Source organism: Dendronephthya gigantea, unplaced genomic scaffold (genome assembly GCF_004324835.1).
Source record: "Dendronephthya gigantea isolate DGI-Jeju-01 unplaced genomic scaffold, DenGig_1.0 000102F, whole genome shotgun sequence".
NCBI lineage: Eukaryota > Metazoa > Cnidaria > Anthozoa > Malacalcyonacea > Nephtheidae > Dendronephthya > Dendronephthya gigantea.
The window spans coordinates 688,525-713,921 of NW_021163112.1; the positions used below are offsets into that span (position 1 = coordinate 688,525).

The 25,397-nt window shown below is 36.2% G+C and overlaps 1 protein-coding gene across 2 annotated transcripts in view; it reads right to left on the reverse strand.

Annotated features, from left to right (window-relative positions):
* Nucleotides 1-663: 663 nt before the first annotated feature.
* LOC114534511 (neuropeptide FF receptor 1-like) overlaps nt 664-25,397 on the reverse strand; it is a 45,600-nt gene continuing 20,866 nt past the window's right edge. The window contains exons 1-5 of one of the 2 annotated variants that reach the window (XM_028555965.1): nt 18,808-18,869; nt 12,423-13,086; nt 2,679-2,873; nt 2,017-2,496; nt 664-1,771 (exon numbers count right to left, since the gene is read on the reverse strand). In XM_028555965.1, the coding sequence (XP_028411766.1) occupies nt 1,506-1,771; nt 2,017-2,496; nt 2,679-2,873; nt 12,423-12,519 (1,038 nt within the window). In that variant the 5' untranslated portion in view covers nt 12,520-13,086; nt 18,808-18,869 and the 3' untranslated portion in view covers nt 664-1,505. Of the gene's footprint in view, nt 1,772-2,016; nt 2,497-2,678; nt 2,874-12,422; nt 13,087-18,807; nt 18,870-25,397 lie in introns of those variants that run through there. The other variant, XM_028555964.1, reaches the window with a different exon arrangement.

Genomic DNA, 25,397 nt, shown 5'->3' on the forward strand with positions numbered 1-25,397 from the left:
TGCGGGTTTAGTTTGCTGGCCCCCAATCAACGGAGCAACTGTGTTTCACCAAGCCTATTTAATACTTTGTTTCAAAGTAGTTACTTATAGTCGAGCTTCGCTTGTGTTTGTGAGCTTCTGTTTGTGACACTCCTGTTTGTGAGCATTCAGCTCAGGAACAACGGAACAATCTTAGGATTGATTGTGATTTAGAAGGTCGAAGGAGGAACTAGAGAGGGTTTATGTATTGCTAATATATTGAATAATAACAATAGATCTATACCACTTACTCTTTTCCAACACTCTTTATCCTCTCATATCCTACCCCATCTTCCTTGCGTCCTCCCAGTTTCGTTTTCTGCTTTCTGATTGGCTCTTAATATCTTCATATAATGATATATAATTGAAAGAGCTGATATCCGTCAGATAGCGCTATTCAGGATTTGTAAAACTAGCTCAAAATGTTTCAAAGACAGTTACATTATAACCAGCCTTTTTTTAAAACTTAATATTCAGTGTTAAAACAAACAAATTGGTTTCGCTTCGTCTTAGCCAATCGGTGTCAAGCATGCCCGTTGAACAGAAAATAGTTGAACAATTTTTAAATGGAATCAACTTTACGTAATGATGCATTATTTCATTTCCATTTTTCACTGAAACAACATTAAACTTTTAATAGCTATATTATACACCTAAAATAATACACTAAAATAAGATTAGTTAAAAATTTATAACCTATAATATACAAGTATACATAAAGTATTGAGAATAAATTAGTTTCATAAACTGGCCCATTACTCTCAGTACTTTTGGCTAGCAACAATAATATGGCAGCGAAATGAAACTGTCTTTTGTTTAGTATCCTACAATAGACTTGCTGAAACTCGCAACGCATTTCCGAGACTGAGCATTTTATTAACCATTGCTGGCAATATTTTTCATTCAAATATATTCAAATTGGAAATTCTGATTTCTGAAATTGAAAGTCTGAAAATTTAAACAAGCTTTACGCTTGTATTGCATTGGAAGTTCAGCAAAACCAGCCTATAAGTGGTCTCAATTATATAACTATATAAATATGTTTATTTATCGTATATTACATGAACACTTTTTAATTTTTTCGACGTCTTTACTAATGTCGCGTTCCGTTTTCGGAGAAATAAGAATTTGATTTCACACGTGAAAAGATCTTCAAACCTAAATTTATATCCATTCTTGTCTGTCACTGAAAGACAAACTAAAAAAGGCAAAAGCTACATTTGCCAAAGGCTTACATTTGCAGACTTGAATAACAAGCCTAAATGGTTCAGCACAAAAGTTCCAAACTTCCAATATCATCAGGCGCCATATCTTTTCTAGAAAAACTTTCACGTGTCAACTATCAAACTACATTTTGCGTTTTCTTCTACATTACACCGCTGTCCCAGCATTCCAAGCATTGCTGGCTCGTATGTCCAATGTTAGAGGCATCAATGGTTACCGCCGCATTTCAGGGACATCATTGGATATTTCATCTTCAATCCCTCCTAACTACTGTTGCTGCTGCTTTGCCCAGCTCGCACAAGTTCGTATCGTTTCGTGTGTTCGGCCGTTGACACGAAGGACTGACCGCGGGCTCTTCGCACATGAGATATCATCCTTTTCCTGACCGGGCCGCAGCACAGTATATTAATGAATCCTCGGGCGTAGTCGCTGCTCTGAGCGCAATAGATAATAGGATTGATCATCGAATTTGCCCACAGTAATAAAGTCATATAATTCAACGCCATGATACTCTTCGGTTCGAGCGGAACTAAAAAATAAGACAACGTTTCAGAAGGTAAAGATTTCAGGATTTCAGAAAAACTCGCGAGGACTTTAAAGGTATTGAAATGAGCAGATAACATGATCCTAGCAGTCGTATAATCACCACAACAATAGCATGTGCTTGTTTGATGTCCTAAAGACTTATTTCAATACCTCAAAGTCCTCTCACGCTTCATTGAATCTCGGGTAACCGGGCTCATGTAAACAGTCCTTTAAACAACATCAACCTACCATGATGAAAATCCCATAATAAAAATATGATATGATTTGGTAAAACACAAACGGCATAGGTCACGACAACAATAAGAAGCATTTTCAAGGCAGCTTTTCTCCTCTTCACGTCTGAATCGGAAAGCTGTCCTGTAGTTTCTGTTCTCTGTCTAAGTTTCCATACCATCTGAATGTAGAGCGGTGTGATAAACAACACAGGAATCAGGTAGAACAACGTGAAATTGAGCACGGTGTACATCTGTCGATACAAATGTTTTGGAAAAACTTCAACGCAGTTGAACAGGTTTTGATCTTTCATTTTCATGGCGCCCAAAATCGGTAAGCTGTTCAATATTCCCAACAACCAAATGATCAAGATGATTAATTTCGCCTGGGTTAAGGACATTTTCTCGTTGAACGTTAGAACGATCCATTTGAAACGTTCCCACGACACGGCGACCAAGGATAGGGGAGCCGCAGCTAGTACCATCTGTTGCATTGCTAAAGAAATAGATTGTGAAACTGTATAAGAATAGTTTCAAATTGCTAATTATATCGCATAAAAATATCATTTAACAAATGCGTTGTTTTCAGAAATCTGGTTTATATGATGGCGTGGACATGCACGTAGGCTGATATTGATGGAACTGGAGTGTCCTTGAAAACTAGCGTTATATTCTTACCTGGCAGTATTTTACAAAAAGCGAGACCAAAAGGCCATGTTTTCGTGTACTCGTTGTAGACGAGCGTTGTAGGAATGTTAAACAGGCAAATGATACCATCGCATATCGCGAGGTTCACAAGGAAATAGTTCATAGCCGTTCGCATTTTTCTATTTTGATAAACAAGGACGCAAACCAGCCCGTTTCCAGAAATACCTGACAACCAAAAATAAAAATAATTAGTTTTGATATATAGCTAAAGTTGACCACATTGGAACAGCGAGCATTGTCGCTGAACTGGAACGATAACTCAGTCGCCATCTTTGAAGCCAATCTGGTACCAGTGCCATTCCCTTTCCATTGTTTTTGTCGGCAAATCGACTTCAAAGATCGCGACTAAATAATCGTCAGCCATCGCTCCAGTTCTTTAAAGAGTTCAGTGCACTGGGGGGACAAAAAACGAGGATTTCGTTGATACAAATAAACACAAAAGTCATGGACTAAACTTATCCAGCTGATCAAACCTATATATAGACAGCGCATTCACCAAGGCCTGTTAACCTCACCATAAAAAAATCAATTTGCTTTGGATTTTAAACTACCATTTTCAGTGGCTTCAATTCGCTTAAATGAATGCGCAAATCTAAGTTTATTCACGTCTGGGGTTCTGGTCGAAACACATGAAAGCAATTTAAAAGAAACCTTGGATATATCTTTAAAGTATCCGAGTCAACCCCCCCCCTCCCTTCAAAATAGAAATCGCTATACGTGAAACGACTGGATGACTTAATTGCAAATAGCGCGAATTGCATATTGTCTATAGACTATATATAAGGATCGGTTTTTGGAGAGGGATACGAGAGGATCACTGAGAAAAACCTTTGAAGCACGGAAAATGACAACCAAGATATCAACTTACTGCATGATTATCATTTGCGGTGGTGCCTAATCCACGCTATCTTAACTAAATCCCTGACATCAGTATACGACGTATAACAAGCTTAACTTTGCGTTAAAATGCAGCGCGCCAGTCTTAAAACCGTTTTAAAAAGTACGAAATGAATACAAGAACAATGTAGTATAGTGACAAACTATCATCACCCATCATTTATCCCTACTAGATTAGTCTGATGGTTATGAGATGTTTTCCGTTTTAAATTCCATGCGCAAGCGAATATTGAACAAGATGGGCATTTATGCATGAAAACTTGCTATGGTTTGAATCTTATTCAAATGTAGCGTTGCGTGACAGTGTGTTATTCCATACCAGATAGGATTTTCATTTCGTGGTTTCTTAATCGAGATGATTTCCTGTTTACAATGCATGTATCGTTTGTTCCAAACGCTCTAATCCTCAGGAAAAACAAGAGGAAATCATAAAGAGAGTGCAAACTATGCGAAGCCTTAATGCCAATTCGTTTACATCGGTCAAATTAATTGCGCAAATAGCTTATCGCTGGCCAAAAAAATCATTTAAATCCGGTCGGTATGGTTTGGGATATATGCTTAATTATATAGTGATTAAAGTAATCAATGTGTTTCTAACAACCGTATAGACAGACGCAGCTATACCGTTTGGTATTTAGCAAACGAGACAGGTCAGATCGAATCCAAAAGAACTTACAATTTACGAAGACTTTAGCTCATTAACATTACGCACGTCTGAAGCCTTATAGGGCTGTTTTTCACTGTCGCGTTTTTTGCACGTACATGCATATGCGCATGGTAAAAGTTTAAAGATTAAAATGATACTAATAAAATCTACGATTGAATAGATGCATAGGGTCGGATTCTGTTGAAGATTTGGTATGTTTTTTCTGCAATAAAATTTATTATACAACAACTTTACACTTTTACGTGCGTGTACCGGTACGTCCAAAAAACGCGACAGTGGAAACCAGCCCTTATGGTGGACTGACGCAAATTTTAATGACTTTCCGTAAAATCTCTATGAAGACATGATGTCCGAGAAGTACTCTCCTCCCGTCAGCGAATTTAACGAGAGTTTTGAGTGGACTGACGCAGATTTTAATAGCCGTCGCATATAAAACCTCTATGAAGGCATTAAGTCAGAGAATTATTCTTTTCACGTCAGTAAATTTAAGGTAACTTTGAGTGGACTGACGCAGATTTTAATAGCTTTGCATAGCTATAAAACCTCTATGAAGGCATAAAGTCAGAGAATTATTCTTTTCACGTCAGTAAATTTAACGTAACTTTGAGTGGATTGACGCAGATTTCAATTATTACCAACGCAATCTCTACGAAGACATAATGTTCCAGAATTATTCTGCACGTCAGTATATTTAATTCGTAAGTTTGAGTGGAACCACGCTGTGACGCAGATGATGAGAGTATTTCTGAAGTCATATGAAGGGTATAACGATGATTATCGAGAAACGTCATGCATGGCAGACCCAAGAAAATAGCTTTAACCTTGAACTCCAAGTGCGCAAGGAGTTACCGCAAGGTTCCAACTCATAGGCTCTTGACTGAAAAAAATCCCCTTTGGGGCAAGTCTGTTCTTTGTAGCAAGTCTTCTAGATTGTCATGGGCATTCGTGCAGAAATATTTTGTTTAGCGACGAGATATGAAAGATAAACGATGTCGGAAGTGTACTGAGGGGTTTTATCGAAAAAGAAAAAAAGATTACGCGGCAGAAGTCAGTTATAAACCACTCGCAGGAAATTTCTAGCTGTTTCAATAGCTTTCCAAATTAAATTATGGAATACTGCCATGAACGTTATGACTGATTCGTAAATTTCTAGGTCCTTTTTTGGCTATAAAAATGTTTTTTTTTTAAATTAATTGTACGATGAAGGACCCCATGGTTGACGGAATCAGCTTCGCAATAACAAGCTTATAGTGTATTCGCAAATAACTATGTGTCTATGTCCACAATACATTCTTGTTATTAAAGCTACAAGCGAGTGATTTCTTCATGTATCTCTTGGGTTGCTTTGTACATATTTGCATATTTGGAAATGGATAATTAGATATGCCTGACAATCAGTTTGTGTTTTAATAAGAAAATGCTTGCGTTTATTTTTTGTTATCACTGTGATTTTAAGTGTCTGTCACTTTATACTTTAAATCTTATATAGTTTCTACGTATATATGTATACTCCATTTTAAAATAATTAAATCTCTTGATATTTCTATATTTCTTCATTATTGTACTGATTTATTCTGTAGTTTCTTCATCGTTCAAATTGAATGCATACTCAATGAAGTTTGTTATCATGGGCAAACAGGGAAAATTATGTTTTAAGCAAAGTTTTCAACCCTACTTTACTGTCAACCTCGTACCCAGGGTCTTTACTGTATAATTGATTGATCTATTTTTTAAGGAAACGTTTAAGGGAAGATTAATCTTTTTTAGAAAATCTTTCACGTTCTGATTTTACATTGTCATTCATAGCATTCAAACGTCGTTTCCCACGACTATTTAATCGATTTAACTGAGAGAAAAGAGGCGATTATATCTTACGAAAATAGAGCTTTTAATCCTGTATTTTACAATCGGGAGAATCCTGCATGCTTAAACGCGCTAATCTCTTTTTTTGCAATCCATAACATTCGAGGAATTTTTATAAAGTAATTATATTGACCACATTAATTATTTAAGTCGTTCAGTTAATTCAATTAACTCATTTTTTAAATGAGACATTTTCAGTTATTAGTTTCCAGGGCCCATATACAGCGCGTGTAATGTTTGTAATTCGTCAACAAACTGTTGCCGTGGATACGACGAAATGCACTGCCATTAGGAAATCGCTCTGTGAAGTACTCAAGTTTATTACAGAGGAAGTCGCAAGTGGGTTGCGAAAGAAGACATTAGGCCTTAAAAAAAACGTCAGAACTGTCAATAGCAGCTTATCTAAACACATACACTTATGGCCTATACGCCAAACCTGGGATTAAAACAACGCAAGTCAAAGGAGAACGCCAGAGTATAATTTTATACTTTCAGTCGCAATAAGTCCCTAGCTATTTTTTAAACACACTAGTTTGTTGCCAAGCATGGAGTTAGTCTAACTCTCAGTCAGTGAAATGAAATTCAACCTCAACCTATACCAGTAATACCAAGCACACGAAAGTTATATGTCGACAACGGTGAAAAAAAACCTTAGATTTTTAAAGGGTGTTGAAGTTAAGCCAATTTTTAGCGAAGTTTTGGGAATCCATAGACCATATATATGTATATCAAATTCTTGACTCCACCTAGATGTTTGAATTAATTTTTAATGATGTAAATATTTTTGGACACCGGCCCATTCTGTTGATGCGCAGGATATTCAAAATCATACTTATATTCATACAATAAAATCAAAGAAATTACAGAATTCAACTTCTCAAATCGAATCAACTTCCAGACATTGCAGTTTAATTATAGTTCATATTTGGCATATTTGCATGTTAATTTCTCGCCAAAACTTCGAAAAGCTAGAACATTATTTCAAATCTCATTAATACACATCTAAATCTGAATAATAGACATACCAACATAGCTGCATAGCTCACAATACTTTGCAATCCTTTTTTCCAAAACTTTTTTCTAGTTCCACACCAATAGGCAATTGAATCAATTCTAGGAAGGGGGGGGGGTGCTGAATCAGTAGCTATGCAGCGAATCTGGTATACGAAATCCCGGCATATCCAAGGCCCTTAACATGACAGTTCATATGATATATCAATTTCACAGTAGGGGCTGCTGCATCTTTGTAGATCTCAGTGTGTTGAATCTGGCAGTAATATTTAATAGGAAAACCGATAGCGTGCTCATTTACACTAGATTATATATACATTAACCTTAACCATCTTAGGGTAAAACAAATGCAGTTATATCGGCTTTGTTTATTTATAGCAAAGTAATATGTATGTTTTGGCATCAGTATAAAATCTCTCTTCCGTGCAGTTCCGTGTAATATTTTCAATGCGTTGACGTACTCGAATTACCATGTGTAAGAAAGATTTCCGAAAACATACAGGAAAAACGTCCTTAAAATAATGACGAATCTAACGTTTTACGCACAAATTCTCAGTGTTAATTGCACAGGAAACTCAATTTAAAATCATAATCGCTTCCAGAAAGTCTCAAGGTTACTTTCGTCAGAAACAAAAAGCGCAACTTAAAATAGATATCGTGAATTTCCGCCCAAAATTTGGTTCACCTTCATGAGAGTTTAAGGGCACATAGTTGTCAATCGTGACCGTTCCTATTAATCTGTCATTAAACGCCTGTGGTATAATAACGGTAAATGGCATTTCCAATAATAGTTTCAACACGCACGTCTATTTCAGGAATGCGGTAAATTAGCATATTCTGCGATGATATTTCCGCATACATTGTACAGGCTGTTGAGGAGTTTTAAGGAGTAATTTTACACCGAGTAATACCTTATTAGACATTATTGCAATAGCTACCAGTTTAGTAAACGAAACTATACCATGAAGTTTTTTAACTCATTTAGAAATACGACATTTCTCTAGTTCTTTTCATCAATTCAGCGAACGTACTGGCAATTTACACATCTATTTCTCATCACAATTTTAATTAAAATTCTTGATACTGAATTCACAGTAGAATCTAGAACTGTAAGGCAATCTAGAAACCTTAAATAAAACATGGTAGCCTTTATTTATAGACAGAATATTTCAACAAGCCGCATATCTAAGTTGCCACATGTTAAAAGGCTGAATGTTTTTCTTAAAAAAAATCGCCAAACATTTCAACGCAATTCGCCCCATTGTGGAAATTTGCCTGCAAAGATTGTAACTGTACAATCTACGATTTGACATCCTAATTAGGAGAGGAACTTTTGACTTTGATGTTTATTACCATAAACATGTGGCTTGTATCAAGTTTCGACTGGCCGCTTGACAGACGTCGCGCTTAATGGAGGATAAAAAATTAAAACTTGCAACGTTTTCATTAATGGTCTCATATCGGACAGAGATAGTGTCGTTTCGCATTTCAACGAAAGAATAGCGCGATAAGAATAATAATAAGTAGCATTTTAAGAGTGCATATTGCAAGAATATCAATAAACCCTCGAATGTTGTGATTAGTTAAGTTGGAAATCCGAACGAAAATCGACTGTTCTTCGCCGAAAATACTAGCACTAGGAATATTGGCACTATAAATGTGTTTTTAAAGAAAATATCTTTAAATTTAAAAAGAAAAAGACCTGGTTGTTTCATTTATATAGAATATATGCACACTTGAATAAAACTGCTGAAATACATCAATTTGTGATGTATTTCAGCAGTTTTATTCAAGTGTGCATATATTCTATGCACATATGTGAAGAACACTCAACAGCAAGGTAAATATATGTTCTGAGTGTTGTTTAGTTTTAACACTAGAATAACGATGTCCTTAATTATACAACATTTTGTATAATTAAGATATTAATATTTTGATATTTTGAGACGTGTATTTATAGAAATTTTTAGATTGTTTAATTAATTAGCTAATTGTTTAATGCATCTTCAATCTTTCAGCCTAACATTCATTCTGCGCATCACAAACGAACCATAGACTATATAAAGAACGATATGCTTATTATGCTTTGTGCGTAAAAGTTACACTTGAAACAGCTGAATGGTTTCTATAGCAATCCCATGATTTCACGAGACGAAATATGCATGTCAACTGTACGCCGCTTTAGCTGCCGGCATCAAACTAGACATTTCCCGGCTTAAAAGTCTGCCATTTGGAGCACATAAGTTCAAAGAACATAACAATGTCAAAACAAAATTAACGAGTTCGCCATATATTGACTTTTCGACGCGTGATTTTGAGCTTGAATAAATAAACTGCGTCGCGAAGATAATAAAAGTGTAGCGAATTTTAAGTGCCTGCTGAGAAACGGCCGTTTTATCACAGCACAAAAATACTTCACTCAAGCGATAAACCTGTGAGGCCTTCGCAATCACACGCAGCATGAACGTGAAAATGACACCGCGCGCAATAAAAATTCGTCATGAACGTGAAGCGTTTCGGTATGGAACAGAGCCTGTAAACAACGAAGTAGGCAAACTGGCTGAATACCTTAAATTGTATACATATTTAACTTTCGTATATATTGAACATTAATGGGATCACGCGCTTAAAAATATAGCTACTCGTGGAGTTTTACATTGTTAAGCAAGTCGCTAAGATAAGTATGCCAATATAAACAATATAAACAAGTCTAACAACCTAGCATGAAATGTGGTATAACAACCTCCCACAATAGACACAAACACTCTCGCAAACACTTCTCGCCGCTTTTGACGAGGTTACCTAAAGAAAGCCCTTAGGCTTGAAACGTTGAGAAGTGTTTGTCCGGCAGTTATTATACCACATTTGGTCCGAAGTCAACAAGAAGTATTTTACTTAAGATATCTGCTGGGTCCTGCGACAAGAGTAAAGTCAATAAAGTTTTGTAAATACGGCTTTTCTACGGCATCGAGTCTGAAATCAATTTTAAGCAAAATATAATCATTTGATTACTCAATATATTAACACCGGTTAATTACAATTAAAAATACACAAGTCGGCTAAATGAACTGCATGTTGATCAAAGATCTACGGCTAGCCCGCAACTTGTAGAAGAAAAATATTCCGAAAATATTAGTTCATCTTGATTTCAAAGACATCATATCCGAATAAGACATATTGTATTTCATGATAAATTGTGATCAATTTACAGAAACGTTTTAGTCCCAGACACTCGTTTTAATTTATATCTTTTTGATCTAGCTATACTTATATAACTTATCTTCTCGAAATATGAACTTTCCTTTTTAGAACAATTTACATCCGTGTATAGTTTATTTACGTATATCCTGCACGCGCGCAATATACCAATCCGCCTTAAAGCTTAGCATCAATCGCTTTGGATTAGGTTTTTTTGGTAATCTTAACTTTGCGGAAAAGTTGCCCACCATATGACGAGAAGTGCGCGGTTTTCGTGCAAGAAGTGCATCGACAATGACTGGCAAATTCCTTTGGTTTTCCGTTAGGAACTTCGGATTATCGCTTGCTCAATTTGTAGGTGCGATTGGACATGCAGATGAACGTTTAACTTCCATCAAAAGTGTTTTATTCTCCAGTCGTTTGTGTGATATGCCCCGGTGAAGAAGTGCGTTCTTTCTCTCAAATATACTTCATATACGGTATAAATATGAAGAAAAAAACACAATTTCTCAAAACTGAATTGATTCGCCTTTTGAACCCAGTTGCGATACGAATGTAAGCGACCTTTTCGGTAAAATTTCATAACGGTTTGCCTTTCGGGTTTTCTCAGTATACGGTCTGCCGTTGTTCGCATGGCGATAGGAATTTTGTTAGGCTATTGCTTGATTAGACCCATAATCACTCACTATCGTTTTTTTCTTAGAATAATGAATACCCAAACACAATGTTTTTAGGGAAAACACACGATACATGCCGAGAGCAAGGATGCCGCTACGGTTCAAATTTATATTTTCTCAAACACATAGACTTTATATACACTAAAAATTTAGCATTATGGGTTTATTATATTTGTTGAAAAAGGATCGTCTCAATTTCATCATCAAAGTATCAAAGCGCAATTAATCACTTTACGAATTTTCGCATGGACTAATAAATCTTGTGAAACGACTGTGACACACAACACTGGAATGGATAAAATCGAATAAGCAAGCAAAGCTTTTGTTTTGCAATTTAAAGCGACGAGTCTGAGGTGTGGAGATAAGAGTTCACAGAAAACCAGTCTAGTAGATCTAAGGCAACAGCTCTTAAAATTATATCTGCACTCCTCTACGTCGTAAACTGCTGACTGCCAATATTTAGCAGGCGAAGATAGAGCGGTCTTTAACGTGCATTTCCAAAGCTCAAACAAGGTTCACGACTGCGCGCTGAAATCATTAGAAGCGCATCTGTTCTGCCTTTCACGAGCTCGTTCGATGCCAATTTTCTGACGCCAGACAATACAATTGCAATAACACTTAGACACGAAACGCAAATATTGCGCCGTAATATAAACAAGTTTTCATTAGTCACACTCAAGGAAGTGAGCCGAAAGAGGTCAGATAGGAACACGATGATTCGTTCAGTGGCATGTCAGAGATTACGGCGTTGATAAAAATCGACATTGGGCACAGTGCGAGTATAGCAATATAATACGATAATGCTTGTTAATGAGAATTGCATATGCTGCCTTCGTATTTACTGCTAAACGCGATATCTCGCGTCTTAAACGAGAACATTAATCGCGACACGACTGCGCAATTTGTCGAGATTTACAGATACAAGGATCGAAGGGAGATTTTGCACGCTTTTTTCTCGACATATACCGCGCAGCTGATTGGGTTAGCTGATAGATTAAATTCGACACACCGCTATATAGGTTTAATCAGCGATTACTGAAATACATTCCTGAACCTCTGACCTCACGCAAATCTTAAAACAATTCGACAAGGTATCCGTAATATCTTTAGTTTAATTAACCATTCCCCATGCCCGATTCGAACTTGCGCAACTGCGAATGTTTACAGAGCAAAGTTTAGGGAAGGAAGCGAGGGCCCGTAAACTGTCCAATAATGCTATTAACGTAGGTACATTGCCGTGACAACGTTGAAAATGGATAGTACGAATCATGACGGATACTGTAGAACGGGCATAGAAACGGGGAGTTTAATCCATTTGAAGCACAACACAGCACTTCTATAAAGTAGAGTTCTATAAACAACGGGTTCCCAAGGGAGCACGATTTATTTGTGTGTACTTACCCAAAAACATGATCACGACAGACAATATGATTCTTATAACACGAAGTCCCTCAGGCTCTGGAAGACCCGCTTCTGTTGCTGTTGTATTATTCGACATTATTTCGGTGTTCAAATCTTCCCTGGCAAATCGGTTTTGACTTTGGAAACGTTAAAGCGGTGTTTCTCAGGTTTTGAGCGTTGCAAATATCTCGAATATCAACACAAAACTTGCTTTTCCAGAGACGAAAACCAACGCCGACTGTCGAGCTAAACTGTTAAATATATCCTGAATCCTGCGTTGTAATATCTCGATAAACTCTGGCCAGTATATATGTAGATATTTCAGGTTTTTAGATTGAACGATTTAGAACAGCCTGCAGGATTTCCTCGTATCTGAAATAGAGTGCTAGCGAAATTGTCCAAGGTATGGAAAATTGCTTATTTCTCTTTAAACAAGTGATCTTTGTCGAGCAAGTTCCGGGAGAATGTAGGTTTTCTCACGAAGCGTGGTTCACGATCGACGGTATTCACACGTTTTCCCGCACTACCTCTGTGATCCGGCGACGCGGAATGCGTCAAAATTTACAAACAGCAGAAGATGTTTACCAGCTGCACACGAGCTTTCTTTAACCGCTCAAGTTGACTGTTAGCCTCTTTTCTCTTCGAATTTCAATATATTCACTCGCTGAAAGACAAAAGAGGATAAATGAGTCGAGTAACGAAGCCCTTCATACCGCGTTACCAATCAACACCGCCCCCACGAAAAAGCCTGACATGTGGCACCTTCACCAATTAATGACAATGTTGTTTATCGCTAAGCATCTCACGTCTCCTCGCGAGCCGTGGACAGAAAATCGTGTAACGTGGGACACCCATTCGAGATTAACGCACGTATTCTGAAAGCTCACTCACACTCAAACTCATTGAATGGGAGTTCTCAATTTTCTCAAAATGTTTTCATGACGGTATTTCCACTCGAATGAGACATTTTTAGTGTTTCACCTTAAATCTTTCCATTGATTAAGAAAAAACTTTTTCATCGATCAGCAATGAGAAAATTTCAATGACACAGTCAATAGGTACGAGCGTGACTGTTTGAACGAGCTTTGTGAACACAGGCGTTTAATTTGTCATCTCGAGTCGTTAATGACAGACCTTCTTGTCCGTTATACGATCAATGTTATATGATCTAATGCTTTAATTGCGATTCAAAGTTTTGTTATTTATAGTCCGAAGTCTCATTTAATATTATACCTTACTTTGCATTCCTATACAATCCCAGATAGATTAATTTAAATTGGCTTATACGTTTAAGGAAAACGACATTTATGCGCGTTTTTTACCTATTTAATGATCTGTGTCGAACACTCAACGACTTCTCTACGACAGAATGGGCCGAATGGCGCAGCCTCCACTATATTACTAATATGGAAAATTCCTATGTTTCCTGCTGGTTTCCTTATGTTAATGACGTTTAAGCTTAAACCTATTTGACCTAGTGTGACAGTTCACTATAACTAAAGGAGTCTAATAACTTCGATTTGGAAAAAATTATTAAACGCTGCCGCACATAAAAGTTTTTGGGGAAGTATTAATTTGGGATTTTGACGCACATCGGGTTTGTCTCATACGCGGTAATTTTTTTCGAGGGATTAACCTCGAAACGAAAGTTTCCGTTATGCATGGAAAACGGTGCGCATGTAAACATCTATAATACGTAAACAGCTATGGCAGGCGAATGAGCCAACAAAACAAACCAGCAAATAGTTATTTTAAGTGGCAAATTTTTCCTAACAAAGAATAGTTTATCGAGGGTCAATTCTTTCCTAAAATGCAAGACCTAACATCGCTTTGACGTTTCTCCCAAGACGGCTCTCTAGTTTCTAAATCCATTCCCCGTTTTCTTATCATCTGTCACATTGAATGCATCTGCGGGAATCGCAAAATTAAACAGCAAAAATATCGGTTAAACTAAAAAATAATGTTTGCATACTGACAGTGACAGCAGTATATAAGAAAAACAAACTTCGAATATATTTTTATCTTTTATCAAGCAAACTTTTTTAATATTCTTGAAAGTGATTATTTAATTATATTTCATTAACCCTTTTTAACCACATTTGGCAGATAAACTTAATATAATTCTCTCGTTTTTTATCTTTTGAGCGCGGGTTACGTGTTGCACAAAAAATTCTGCCCCGTTAATCTATTTACTGTAAACACTCAATAACGGCTAGCCTAACACAGATGAATAAGATCTCCAGGTATTAAACCAAGTTATGAGTTTTTCTGGTTTCAAACAGACTTGGATTGACAAGGATAAAAGCAAGAAGCTTTGCTAACCCGATTCTGACGAGTTCAGATCATCTGGCGTCGGACTAACCGACTAATTAACGCAAGTGAAATGCTACATTTGGGCAAATAGCCAACGGACCCTGTTCGTTTGTGTTCTTACATCAATGTTCATCTATCGACAAGGTGAAAGAAAAACGTCACGCGTCGAGTGAATTTGCTATTTCAACAGTAATGTGTTGTGTATTGTGCAATGATTCAACGTTGTCACGCTAGCTTGGTTGTGCGTGATGTTTGAGCAAACCTATGCAGTATTGAAGTGTCAGAACATGGGAATATCCAGGTGAAATAAAGTAGCAGGAATTTATCCAATGTATCTGTTATCGGTTTTCCTATATTGTCATGAGATTACATTTAATGCTCAGCGTCTGAGAGAAGAAGTTGATCAGAGAATAAGATGATTGACCACTTGTCTCACGAATTTGTAATCCACAGACTGCCAAAGCTGTATTATTTTTCCTAAGCTAAGCTAAGCCTGAACAACCATCATTCATTTTACCTATCAGCTTTTAATTTAGATTATTATGCGCCCTCCATTTTTTTCAAGTAGTTCAATGGTGGAGCGGTGTAGTGTTGTCTCGTGAAAAAGTTATCAGTTTTGCAAAGTTATCAAATTTTTGGCCCCACGGCTTGTAACGACACACGACTTCAATCCTCGAAACACGACGCGCAACCAAAACTCACAAGAAGTGGTGACCTGTCATTGTGAAAAATTACTGCGATTCATCATTTCATAGTATCTGCGCAGTTTGATACGATTTCGAACGATGCAGACAAACTTGGCTACAAACCTGTCTCTCGCAGACAGGTTAATGAAATATAGCGTGAACTCTCGAATGCCAGAGGTTGCCACTTGCCAGATGTTATGACACGAGGACGGGCAAGAAGCATATGCATTCTCCTGCCATCCATCGACAGTTTGGACGAAAACATTTGATTTTAATCAATCGATTATTGAATTCTCTGACAATCTTGCCTCCGAACAAACGCTGCAGCAGACAATCGTTTCACAATTGAAGCAAATATGTAAAAACAAAAAAATGATTGCCATGAAAATGTCTGATTTCCTTTGAATTAAATATCAATTATATATGTTCCAGATTCGTTTTCAGTTATAATTATATTCATGCAATTAATTTGATTATTCAATCCACAAACTTTGAGCACATCATCAAAGTTATATCAAAATTAGTTGAAATATAAGTACTGGCAAGAATACTAATTTGAACTCCTTGATTTCGCAAATTTTACATAAATTTTACAAAAATGCAATTTTGCATAAATCACTAATATGTTTTGAGACCTATGTCGATTATATTCACATCAGTATCCAGTTTTAATACAGACCCGTATAGATCAGTGAGATGCAGTATCCAGTTTTAATACAGACCCGTATAGATCAGTGAGCAGCAGAATGAATAAAAAATAGTGGAAACAGGAGAAACCTTGGCTGACCTGAAATTTCGACTCAACAAAGGAAATAACCCTCTGATTTCCGCCTGGTATTTGAAAGACGTCAATTTGATTTCAAAACTATTTCTGACCGCAATACATTCTGGCAAATATTACATCCGCCATCGTTTTTCGTAATCGCAAATTGTTGTTTATATATTTTCTACTGAAATGATGATGTATTAAAACCAAATCCAATTGAACATAACTAAACAAATTAATTATGTAGTTTAATTGTCATCGCGCGTTCCAATTGATTCTGAGGATGGGAATTTTGCTAAATTTTTGGACCCGAAGAGAACAGCAAAAAAATAGCAAGTATAAAGACAACTGGCTTTCGAAAACAAAAATAAACGCATCATTACCATCAAGAAAAGTTGATTCGTTTATTGTTAGTGTTGAGGGCGAAATCGCTCATCGCTGTCAGATTTAAGTGAGCCGTTCCAGTGGATTCTGGTCGTTTCAAATAGTTTATAACTACACGTGAAGTATAATTATAATATACAAGTATTCGGCATTATGCAATTCTGTTTCTATATCAGCAAAAATTTAGAATTTAGTACGTGCAGTACACAAGGGAATAGCGAATATAACAGAAAAGCCTTATAAGGATAATAAAATAACGTGGGGAATGCCAATATAACACTGCCAAGTTTACCCTATATAGACTGTATCCTATACTTCACTTCAATAATCCGCACAGAGGGATATATATGCTCATGCCAATTATAAAATCATACCATGTTTGACCCTAAAATGGCAACACGACAATTCTTTTTTTATCCAAATTAATGCAAATGTGTTTCACGTTGAAAAGCATATACCCAGCAATTCGTCCTAACACGAACCATTTAATCGTTCCATATATTGCGTGCTGAGCTAAGATTGTTTGTATAAAGCTTTATAATCGTATACGCGCGTTTGTTGCCATATAAATTCATGCGATATACATACAAAACAACGAATTATAATAGTCCCACACACCCGCAGAGGCGCACAAATGCGCGATTGAAATCTCCAATGTCCCCTCCTCAATCCAATTACGCACAATCTTTTCGAATGGTAGGCGTCGTATTCACGAGATTTAATTAATAGGAAATTGATGTTCTCTTTTCGCCAAAGTTGTTGCAATTAAGATCCTGCGTGCGCTGTCGACTCGCACAGCGTGATGCTAATGTTTATTGGGCGGTGTACAAAACGGAACTCGGTGGGCAAATTAAGACGATTTCCGCGCATTGAACTGATTAATCTCGCAATATCCCAGTTATCACTCGATGCGAATTCGGCAAACCAAATATATATAATCTTCTCAGCTTTTGGGAATGAAGACTTGGAGTGCATGGACTTGAAGCAGAAATATGAATTACGCATGCAAGATTTAACAGTATAGTCGTAACAGATATATTTAACCAATGTTTCCCTTGTTAAAATGACAATATATAATCGATTGTTCTAAGTCTGACTCAATATTTGGGTATAAAGTGTATAAAGTGCAGCTGCCCTGATAAATTCCACTGTTATCAATGTTATCTCATTTTCCGGCGTAAATCAGCCAAAAGTGCAATTTTAAAAGACAAAATTAAAGACTTTCTTATCTTCTTCAAAGTCGAAACAATTATCTGCGTAGTTCTACAGGGTGTATCAAAAAAAAGGTAATCCAACTTTGGTGCGCTATTGTACGTGAACTACTCATTCTATTAACGAATTTTTTTCACATTCCGAAAGCTTAGGCTTTTAACTATCGAATAACATGTTTTTGATACCAAATGGTGAAAAAATGAGCAAATAGGAGGCCGATAAAAAGTGTTAGTCAAAATCGCATATTTTCACCTCTGAGAGTTGGGACTAAAACCATTGAAAATTAACTCTCTTTGGGATTAATTGAAGAATTTTGCTTTTGAATAAACTAACCGCATATGCATATTAAGTATGAATAAATCACATCAGGAGAACATTCCAAGCAATGCGGCATAAAAGTGATAAAACCAGTGTAAGCTGTGACATGTTCGTGATTAATTGCTCTTTTCTTTTGTTATGCACTGCTTTAATTAGGCTCAAAGGTGAAAATATGCGATTGCGACTAACATTTTTTATCAGCCTCGTATGTGCTCACTTTTTCACCATTTCGTATTAAAAACATGTCATCCGATAGTTAAAATCCTGATCTTTCCGAAAGTGAAAAAAATTCGTTCATAGACTGAGTAGTTCACGTACAATAGCGTGTTGAAGTTGGATTACCTTTTTTTTGATACACCCTGTATAATCTACCTCGAATTTCGCAATAGAAGTGTGTTTATATATAGCCAATTAACCTGCAAGTTACGGGCATATATAGGGATTGTTGATCATCATTCATGCGCATGTCGGATACAAGTGCCTTAATTCAAGTTATAATTCGCGTTGGATATAATTATGAAATATACGTGTAAATAAATCATCGTATGTTGAAGGCAGGCTATATCAATAAACTGTATTATAAGTGTAATGATAAAAGTCGAACTCTAAATGATAAAAATCTAAATGCTATGTGCATGAATCTTAGTAAAAAACAAATCAAAAGTTGGCCCATATGGCTATATATAATTAAAAATTCTAACTATACCACAGGCTGAATAACACAGTATTGAGCTGTTTTTTTTCTAGGGCCATTCGCCAACCCTCACCCGTTAATATATATCAGATTTTAGAATCATCCAAAAACGGCAAGCTTATCACAAGAATCGAGTGGTGAAATCAATTAATTGGAATACATCTGAAAAAAAAATTAATGTTCATTCAATCAACAATAAAACGACATACCTTAGTTTGGACGATATAGACTCCCTAGAGAAGAAGGCCTATATAAACCGTAGGCTATATCGACAGTTGAAAGAACAATTCGCCTATTTTGATGTCATTTGAAGCGTCTACCTCGCTACACTATATATACTAATATAGATCTGTTTTTCGGTGGCTTATATACAATTTAGGTTGTTTATTACCCTAACTCTTGCAAGATTGGTTTGAGATAACATCGAATTTATTATTTATCTTGGCATTTCGCCACGAAATTGCGGCGTCATTCTTCGTCTCGTCACTCTCGTGCATGCGATCGAGACTTTTCTTTCCAAGCGATTCTTTCTAAATTGCATTTAGAAAAACAATGCTATGCGGTGTTTTGATTGCATACGCGAAATACGCTTTAACACGCAATCCCGTATATAAGTATGGATTTACATGTCTTAAAAGCTTTGAGTAATTAAAATTGTGGAAGATCGAAAGCGCGTGGAGACTTGAATGAATGGAATGGAATGGTATAATCAAGGTCGCATTTTATGCTGTGACAACGATACTATATATAGCAGAGACCGGTTGAATCAAGCCCGTTTAGCTTAAACGGTGGATAAGTTCAAAATAGAAAGCAGGTCAAACATTTCAAAAAGTGAACTAATAGTTTTTATCCATAACACAAAGATACTGTCTACAACTACATATTCAGTGCCTAATATTCAAGTTGACTCATTCCTGAGAGATTTAAGAGTGTTATTTAATTTTGACTTATTCACACAGTCATCACATGCACGGTTAGAATAGCGATCGATAATGAAATATTTAACTTGCAAAACGTAGATTTACCACACGTGTTACTGATATTGTCACTTAGGGGTCGCTAAATCTTATATACAAGTTAAAGGAAGAGACGTTTTGCAGCAATCTCCGAAGGCATGCATCTATATAGATCTGCGCATATATATGTATATATATATATATATATATATATATATATATATATATATATATATAAAAAATATATATATATATATATATACAATTGTAATATTACTTATTGAAAGTTATATTTGAATATGATTCATGTCTGATCTGAAGAAGTGTGATGATGCCTGTAAGAACATACTTCAAATGAGGGCGGAGTTTCCACTTGGAAAGAAATGGCTGCCTGCGAAATATCTACAAACTTTGAATTTTGGATGCATTAAAAATAAATTGGTTTATTGGTTGACTGTTGTCATTTTAAATGATGCCTGCAGATATAATTTCAGGGGCGAAGCATTTTTCTGCAAGTGGAGACCACGCATCCAGTTGTGGGCGTTATACTTCCTGGGCAACAGAGAAGTCCTAACATTTATAAGGAAGTTTAAGCCCGATGAAATGCAGAGAGCCATAAAAATGGTCGAGTGACATTTTACGTCATCACGCATGTCTCGGCTTTGTGTTTATGATGGCGCTATGACGACCTGGAAGAGCATTGAAACTTGTGAGAAAAACCCCACCCAAACTCCTTGCGCAGGACGAAAATTTGGTAAAAATTTGGTCTTCGTCTTTCATGTCAAACTTTGCGCTGAAAAATGTTCACGTGAAATTCCATGATGTTATGTACTGCGTTGTTAATAGGGAGATTTAGCATGAGGACGTGAACGTGAAAGACAACGTGAAATTGGCCAGTAAATGGCGTGGCATGTCCATATTTAGGCGCATCACGCCATCAGTTATTCGCCATTTTCACGTCGTCTTTGACGTTCACGTCCTCATGCTAAATCGCCCTAATGTTAGCGCACGTAGGCACCACGTGCAAAAAGATCTTAATCCATGCACATCCATGTTATACTTTTGAAATATAGCGGATAAGAGGATAAGAGAAAGAATTCAGAGTTCCGTGAGATTTACTATGGATTTGTCAATTTACTTGTAAAAAATGAGAAGGATTATTAAGAGCTTCCTCTGTCTGTACGTGGGTATAAAATAAAAAATAAATGCATGGAAAGCAGTCATGCATGCATGATAAACATGTATATCATATTGCATATTCCCCGAGATTACTGGACATACAGTTAAGTCTCTTAAGCAGACACACCCGTTTATATACCAAGACGTTCACTGAATTAGTCTTTTAAAACTATATGATATACGACAGTAGATAGCCTCGCGAAATTTTGCAATAAAGCGAAGATGAATAGTCTTTTAACCTATATCCACATCAAAACTATATGAAAGCTAATTTGCAATCACATGCGATGTCAAAGTATCCAAAGTAGTCACTTAAAATCCCCTTTAAGTTTTGATGATATATGTACCACATATGTGCATTCACATATATATGAATAACTGATTTGTTTTTAAATTTATTGTCAACTTAAACCTAAAGTTATAAATGAGCTTTTTTAATGTATATATTTTTCTTTACTCATCAATCGAGTGTCTTAGCTACATGTTTTTCAATATAGACTGATAATTACGGTTGAATTTTCTATGATTTTCTCAACTGCGATTGAATTAATGTTATGGTCAAAGGGTTCATTCTGTTAAAGAATCATTTGAATTAATCTGATAATAAATTTTGTCCTGTGTTCCATCAGATGCAGGCCAGTAAAGCATCGACACGGACTAAGTTGAAATCGGCAACCTCTTACAGAGGTTATTGGCAATATTTCATGCTCGTGCATGAAATAAACGGTATATTCTATAATCTATGGAATAATCTGTGATGAAAATTGCTTACAGTCAAATTTGCGTGATTCAGCAATTATGTACTGTCAAATTGGAAGCTTTCATGATTAATTTAGCAGATAAAAATACAGACTGATTAGCTTTAAAAGGAAATTGTTTTTTCCTGAATTGGACTTCCCTAGCTCCCTACTTGTGTGGTTAAGACCACAGTTCCCCTGTCTAGAGACAAAGTGGGCCAATTCTAAATTAAACGTGTTACTAGAGTCCAGATGTCGACTGATTGAAATAAAAAGACTAATAGCAGTGAATGTCCCTTGAGACAACAAACTGCGTGCGAACATTGTAATGTACAATTTTTTACAACTATAATTTGTTTGAATTTAATTAAGTATGTTATTCCAGTGCTGGATTTGTCACGAATTATCGACTATACAAGGTATTTAGCTACGTCTAAACGGGAAATAAAACTATACTGTACGTTCCATCTAGACAATTTGAAATACGCCAAACTTTTAAGGTTCAAATTAGCAAATACATTAATTGAATTATAGTATATTTTTGATAGGTATAACATTGATAATACATCAATCACAACATGCACAAATTCCTTATAACTTCATGAATAGAATTATGAGAAAAACAAGGATAAAATACACCAAAATAGGTCGACTTACTCTCGTTTTTATTGTTAAACTTTCCTTGCCAGCCTGATTACTTGAATATATCAATCGGATAAGTCGCTCAAAATTCTCAAGTTGGATGCAATGTTTTTAGCAAACCCGTGCAAGCGTGCAAGCTTACACTATAGAACAATTTCTGAACACGAATATATATATATATAATATATGCACTTCGTGTCCTTCCCATATTTACGCAAAAGGGAAAAAAATGTCATAAATCGTACAAAGATCTCAAAACGTGCGTCGTCGATCAGCGATCAGCTTATGTTTTACTTTTTTTTCAAGGATTCACACGCTAACATGTCAATGCGACGCATAGCCATGGCCTATCTCAAAGTGACGCTTTGGTTGGATTAATTATCTATATTATCTCCAATGGCTTCCTATAATACTAAATACATACGCCGGTTCATTTGAACTTAAATAATCAATTTGTAAGAAATCATCATCAGTGATTGTTTCACAGGAGGTTCATGCAGGACTCTTTCACAAAACACCCCCCGCAAATCTATTTATTGCTGAATTAAAAACCACTTGACCATTTTAAAACTCTACAAATGACCTCGTTTAGGTTAAAAAAGCATTTGTCAGACCCTGACACGATCCATCAGGTCGAATAACATGTGAGGTCATATGTTGGAATTCGCAACTTGCGGCTACATTTGGTTTTTGGTTGGAAAATCACGCGATCGCTAAATTTGAGCCAGACAACCTTTCGGGGTCGTATATTCTACAAGAAGAGTCACTAAACGAACCTGGTTTGTTGTTTTAAGATCTCAGTCAGGGCAGTCCGAACGGTATTGCAATCTTTAACTGAATGAATGAACTAAATTTACGTTAGAGGGGCCAGGACGGTGCGCACCGCAGGATTCTCCGGTGTATAAGGCCATAAAATTCATGGATTTTCCGTTTCCAAATTCGCGCCAATATGGCGGAATTATGACGTAAATAAAATCATTTATAGTCAACATACGTTATATCTGACTGACTACGCGCATGATCAAAATCTATTTATAAGAGATTTCTTTCATGTCTAAGTCGGGAAAGAGTGGTACTAAAATTCACAATGCATCATGGGACTGCTCATGGGTCGACGACTTTTTCCTCGTCCGAAAACAGTCCCATAATGCAACTTCAGTATTGCCACACTATTCTTCCTCAACTGCATTGGGAATCTATAGGAAGGACATACCTCGTGCAGACAGTCATGTCAGCCGAAGCGCGTGCATGAAACAATCCTCCTACTTTGGAATCTAAATCCTAGATAAAACTACCTAAGTATAAAGTAGAGAGCTCTTGAATTGCGTCATAGTCAATTTAGGAATGCAAAGTTCTAATCCCCTCGAACCAAGAGCTCTTAATTGGAGAAACTTATCAATAAATAATTATAAGAAACAAAATATCCCCATATCTATGTTTAACTATGGAAATTGTTTCAAATATACTAGAGCACCTACAATTAGCAGGATAAATTCTAACGATATCTTTTCTATAACTTTGCCACGCTCACAGAGAACCCGCTTATAGCTACAGCAACATAATATATCGACACACAAAATTAAGTTAATTGATAGGACTGTTGCATTTCATTACAACGATGTCTTGTCTAACACTTTGCCGTGATCAAGACAAAAAGCATTAACTTGAACATAATGCATCGAATTGTTCAATGGAAACGTTACATTTACAGGTTGAAGAGGCTATCTGTTGCATTTCAATTGGAGAACTTGCTACTATATAAAGCTTATACTCAATTTTAGCCTCATTTTGAGATGACTATAAACTTCGCGTGGACATAAACAATTTAATTTAATATAAACGACTATATAGCCACAGTATATAATGGGTACTAAGACTTTCATGGAATACTTTATTGAAATTTTGTCCTTTCCAATATTTCTCTCCGTTTTAATGTTTTATAAGACTCGTTTTTCGCGGTTCAGATACATTTCTTGGACATGGGTTTGAGGTCATAAAAAAAACTCATGCAGATAACACTATATATAGACAATAACAACGAAGATTTTTGGAAATTTAGACAATTTATATGCAGGCATTTCGCACCTCTATCAGAAAAGCTAACCCCATTAACATTAACAAGATATAAAAACAAGATTTTTTTCCTGAAAAACACCTCTAGCTGTCACAATAGTCACTTGGCAATGAATCATATTCAACATGCATAGCTTCCATTCACGGCAATCGTGTCGAAGATTGATTCAGCGTAAACTTGCAGACAGATCATTCTGTTAACACGAACCCGAATCCATTTATTCCACCTTGGACTAAATCCAAGAGAGGGAATTTTGAAAATGAATTGAATTATTAAAATTTTTGACTCGTTTTCAAACCACAAATGCCAAAACTGAGGTGTTTAGAAACTATCCTGCTGTCGAAAAACATCCCCTGCATAATCTAATAACGCATTCGAAAATTCATGAAATCTCACGAAGGCTATATAATTTTCACGAAACATTGCTGTTGCGAAATCCAAAACCGTTATACATGTAATCCTGTACTGGAAATCATAGAAAAAATTTTGTCTGTAATTTTGTAAGAGTGCGAATCCGATCAATGTACCATTTACATAGCTAGTTATGGCTATCGTAAACAATACAAGCAAAATACATCCTGTCCGGGAGGATTTAAAGGTTATGAACAATTGTTAGAGTCTGAACTAATCTTTCAAAACGGGATTGCTGTATTCAAGCCTGTATTATCTCAGAAACGGAAACCTTTAATATGATTAATTCATAAAAATTGTTACTTAAACTAACCATCAAAAAAGGAAACATGACATGTGAGAATATTTCCATTCTATTCTATACTGAGATATCGCAACATCATGAAATAGCATGCAGGTAAACATGCGCAAATAAAGCTTAGCTTACGCCCTATTAGCATGCAGTCATACCGATATAGTGTTGCAATTTTATATTTAAGCTGATTCTTGCATACTGACAAAATTAGCGACCCCTTTTACACCCTGCTAAAATCTCTTTCTTACAACCTTGCGCAGGATTGGCTGGAAATATTGGGGAAGATAAAATGTTGCTGAAACTTAAGC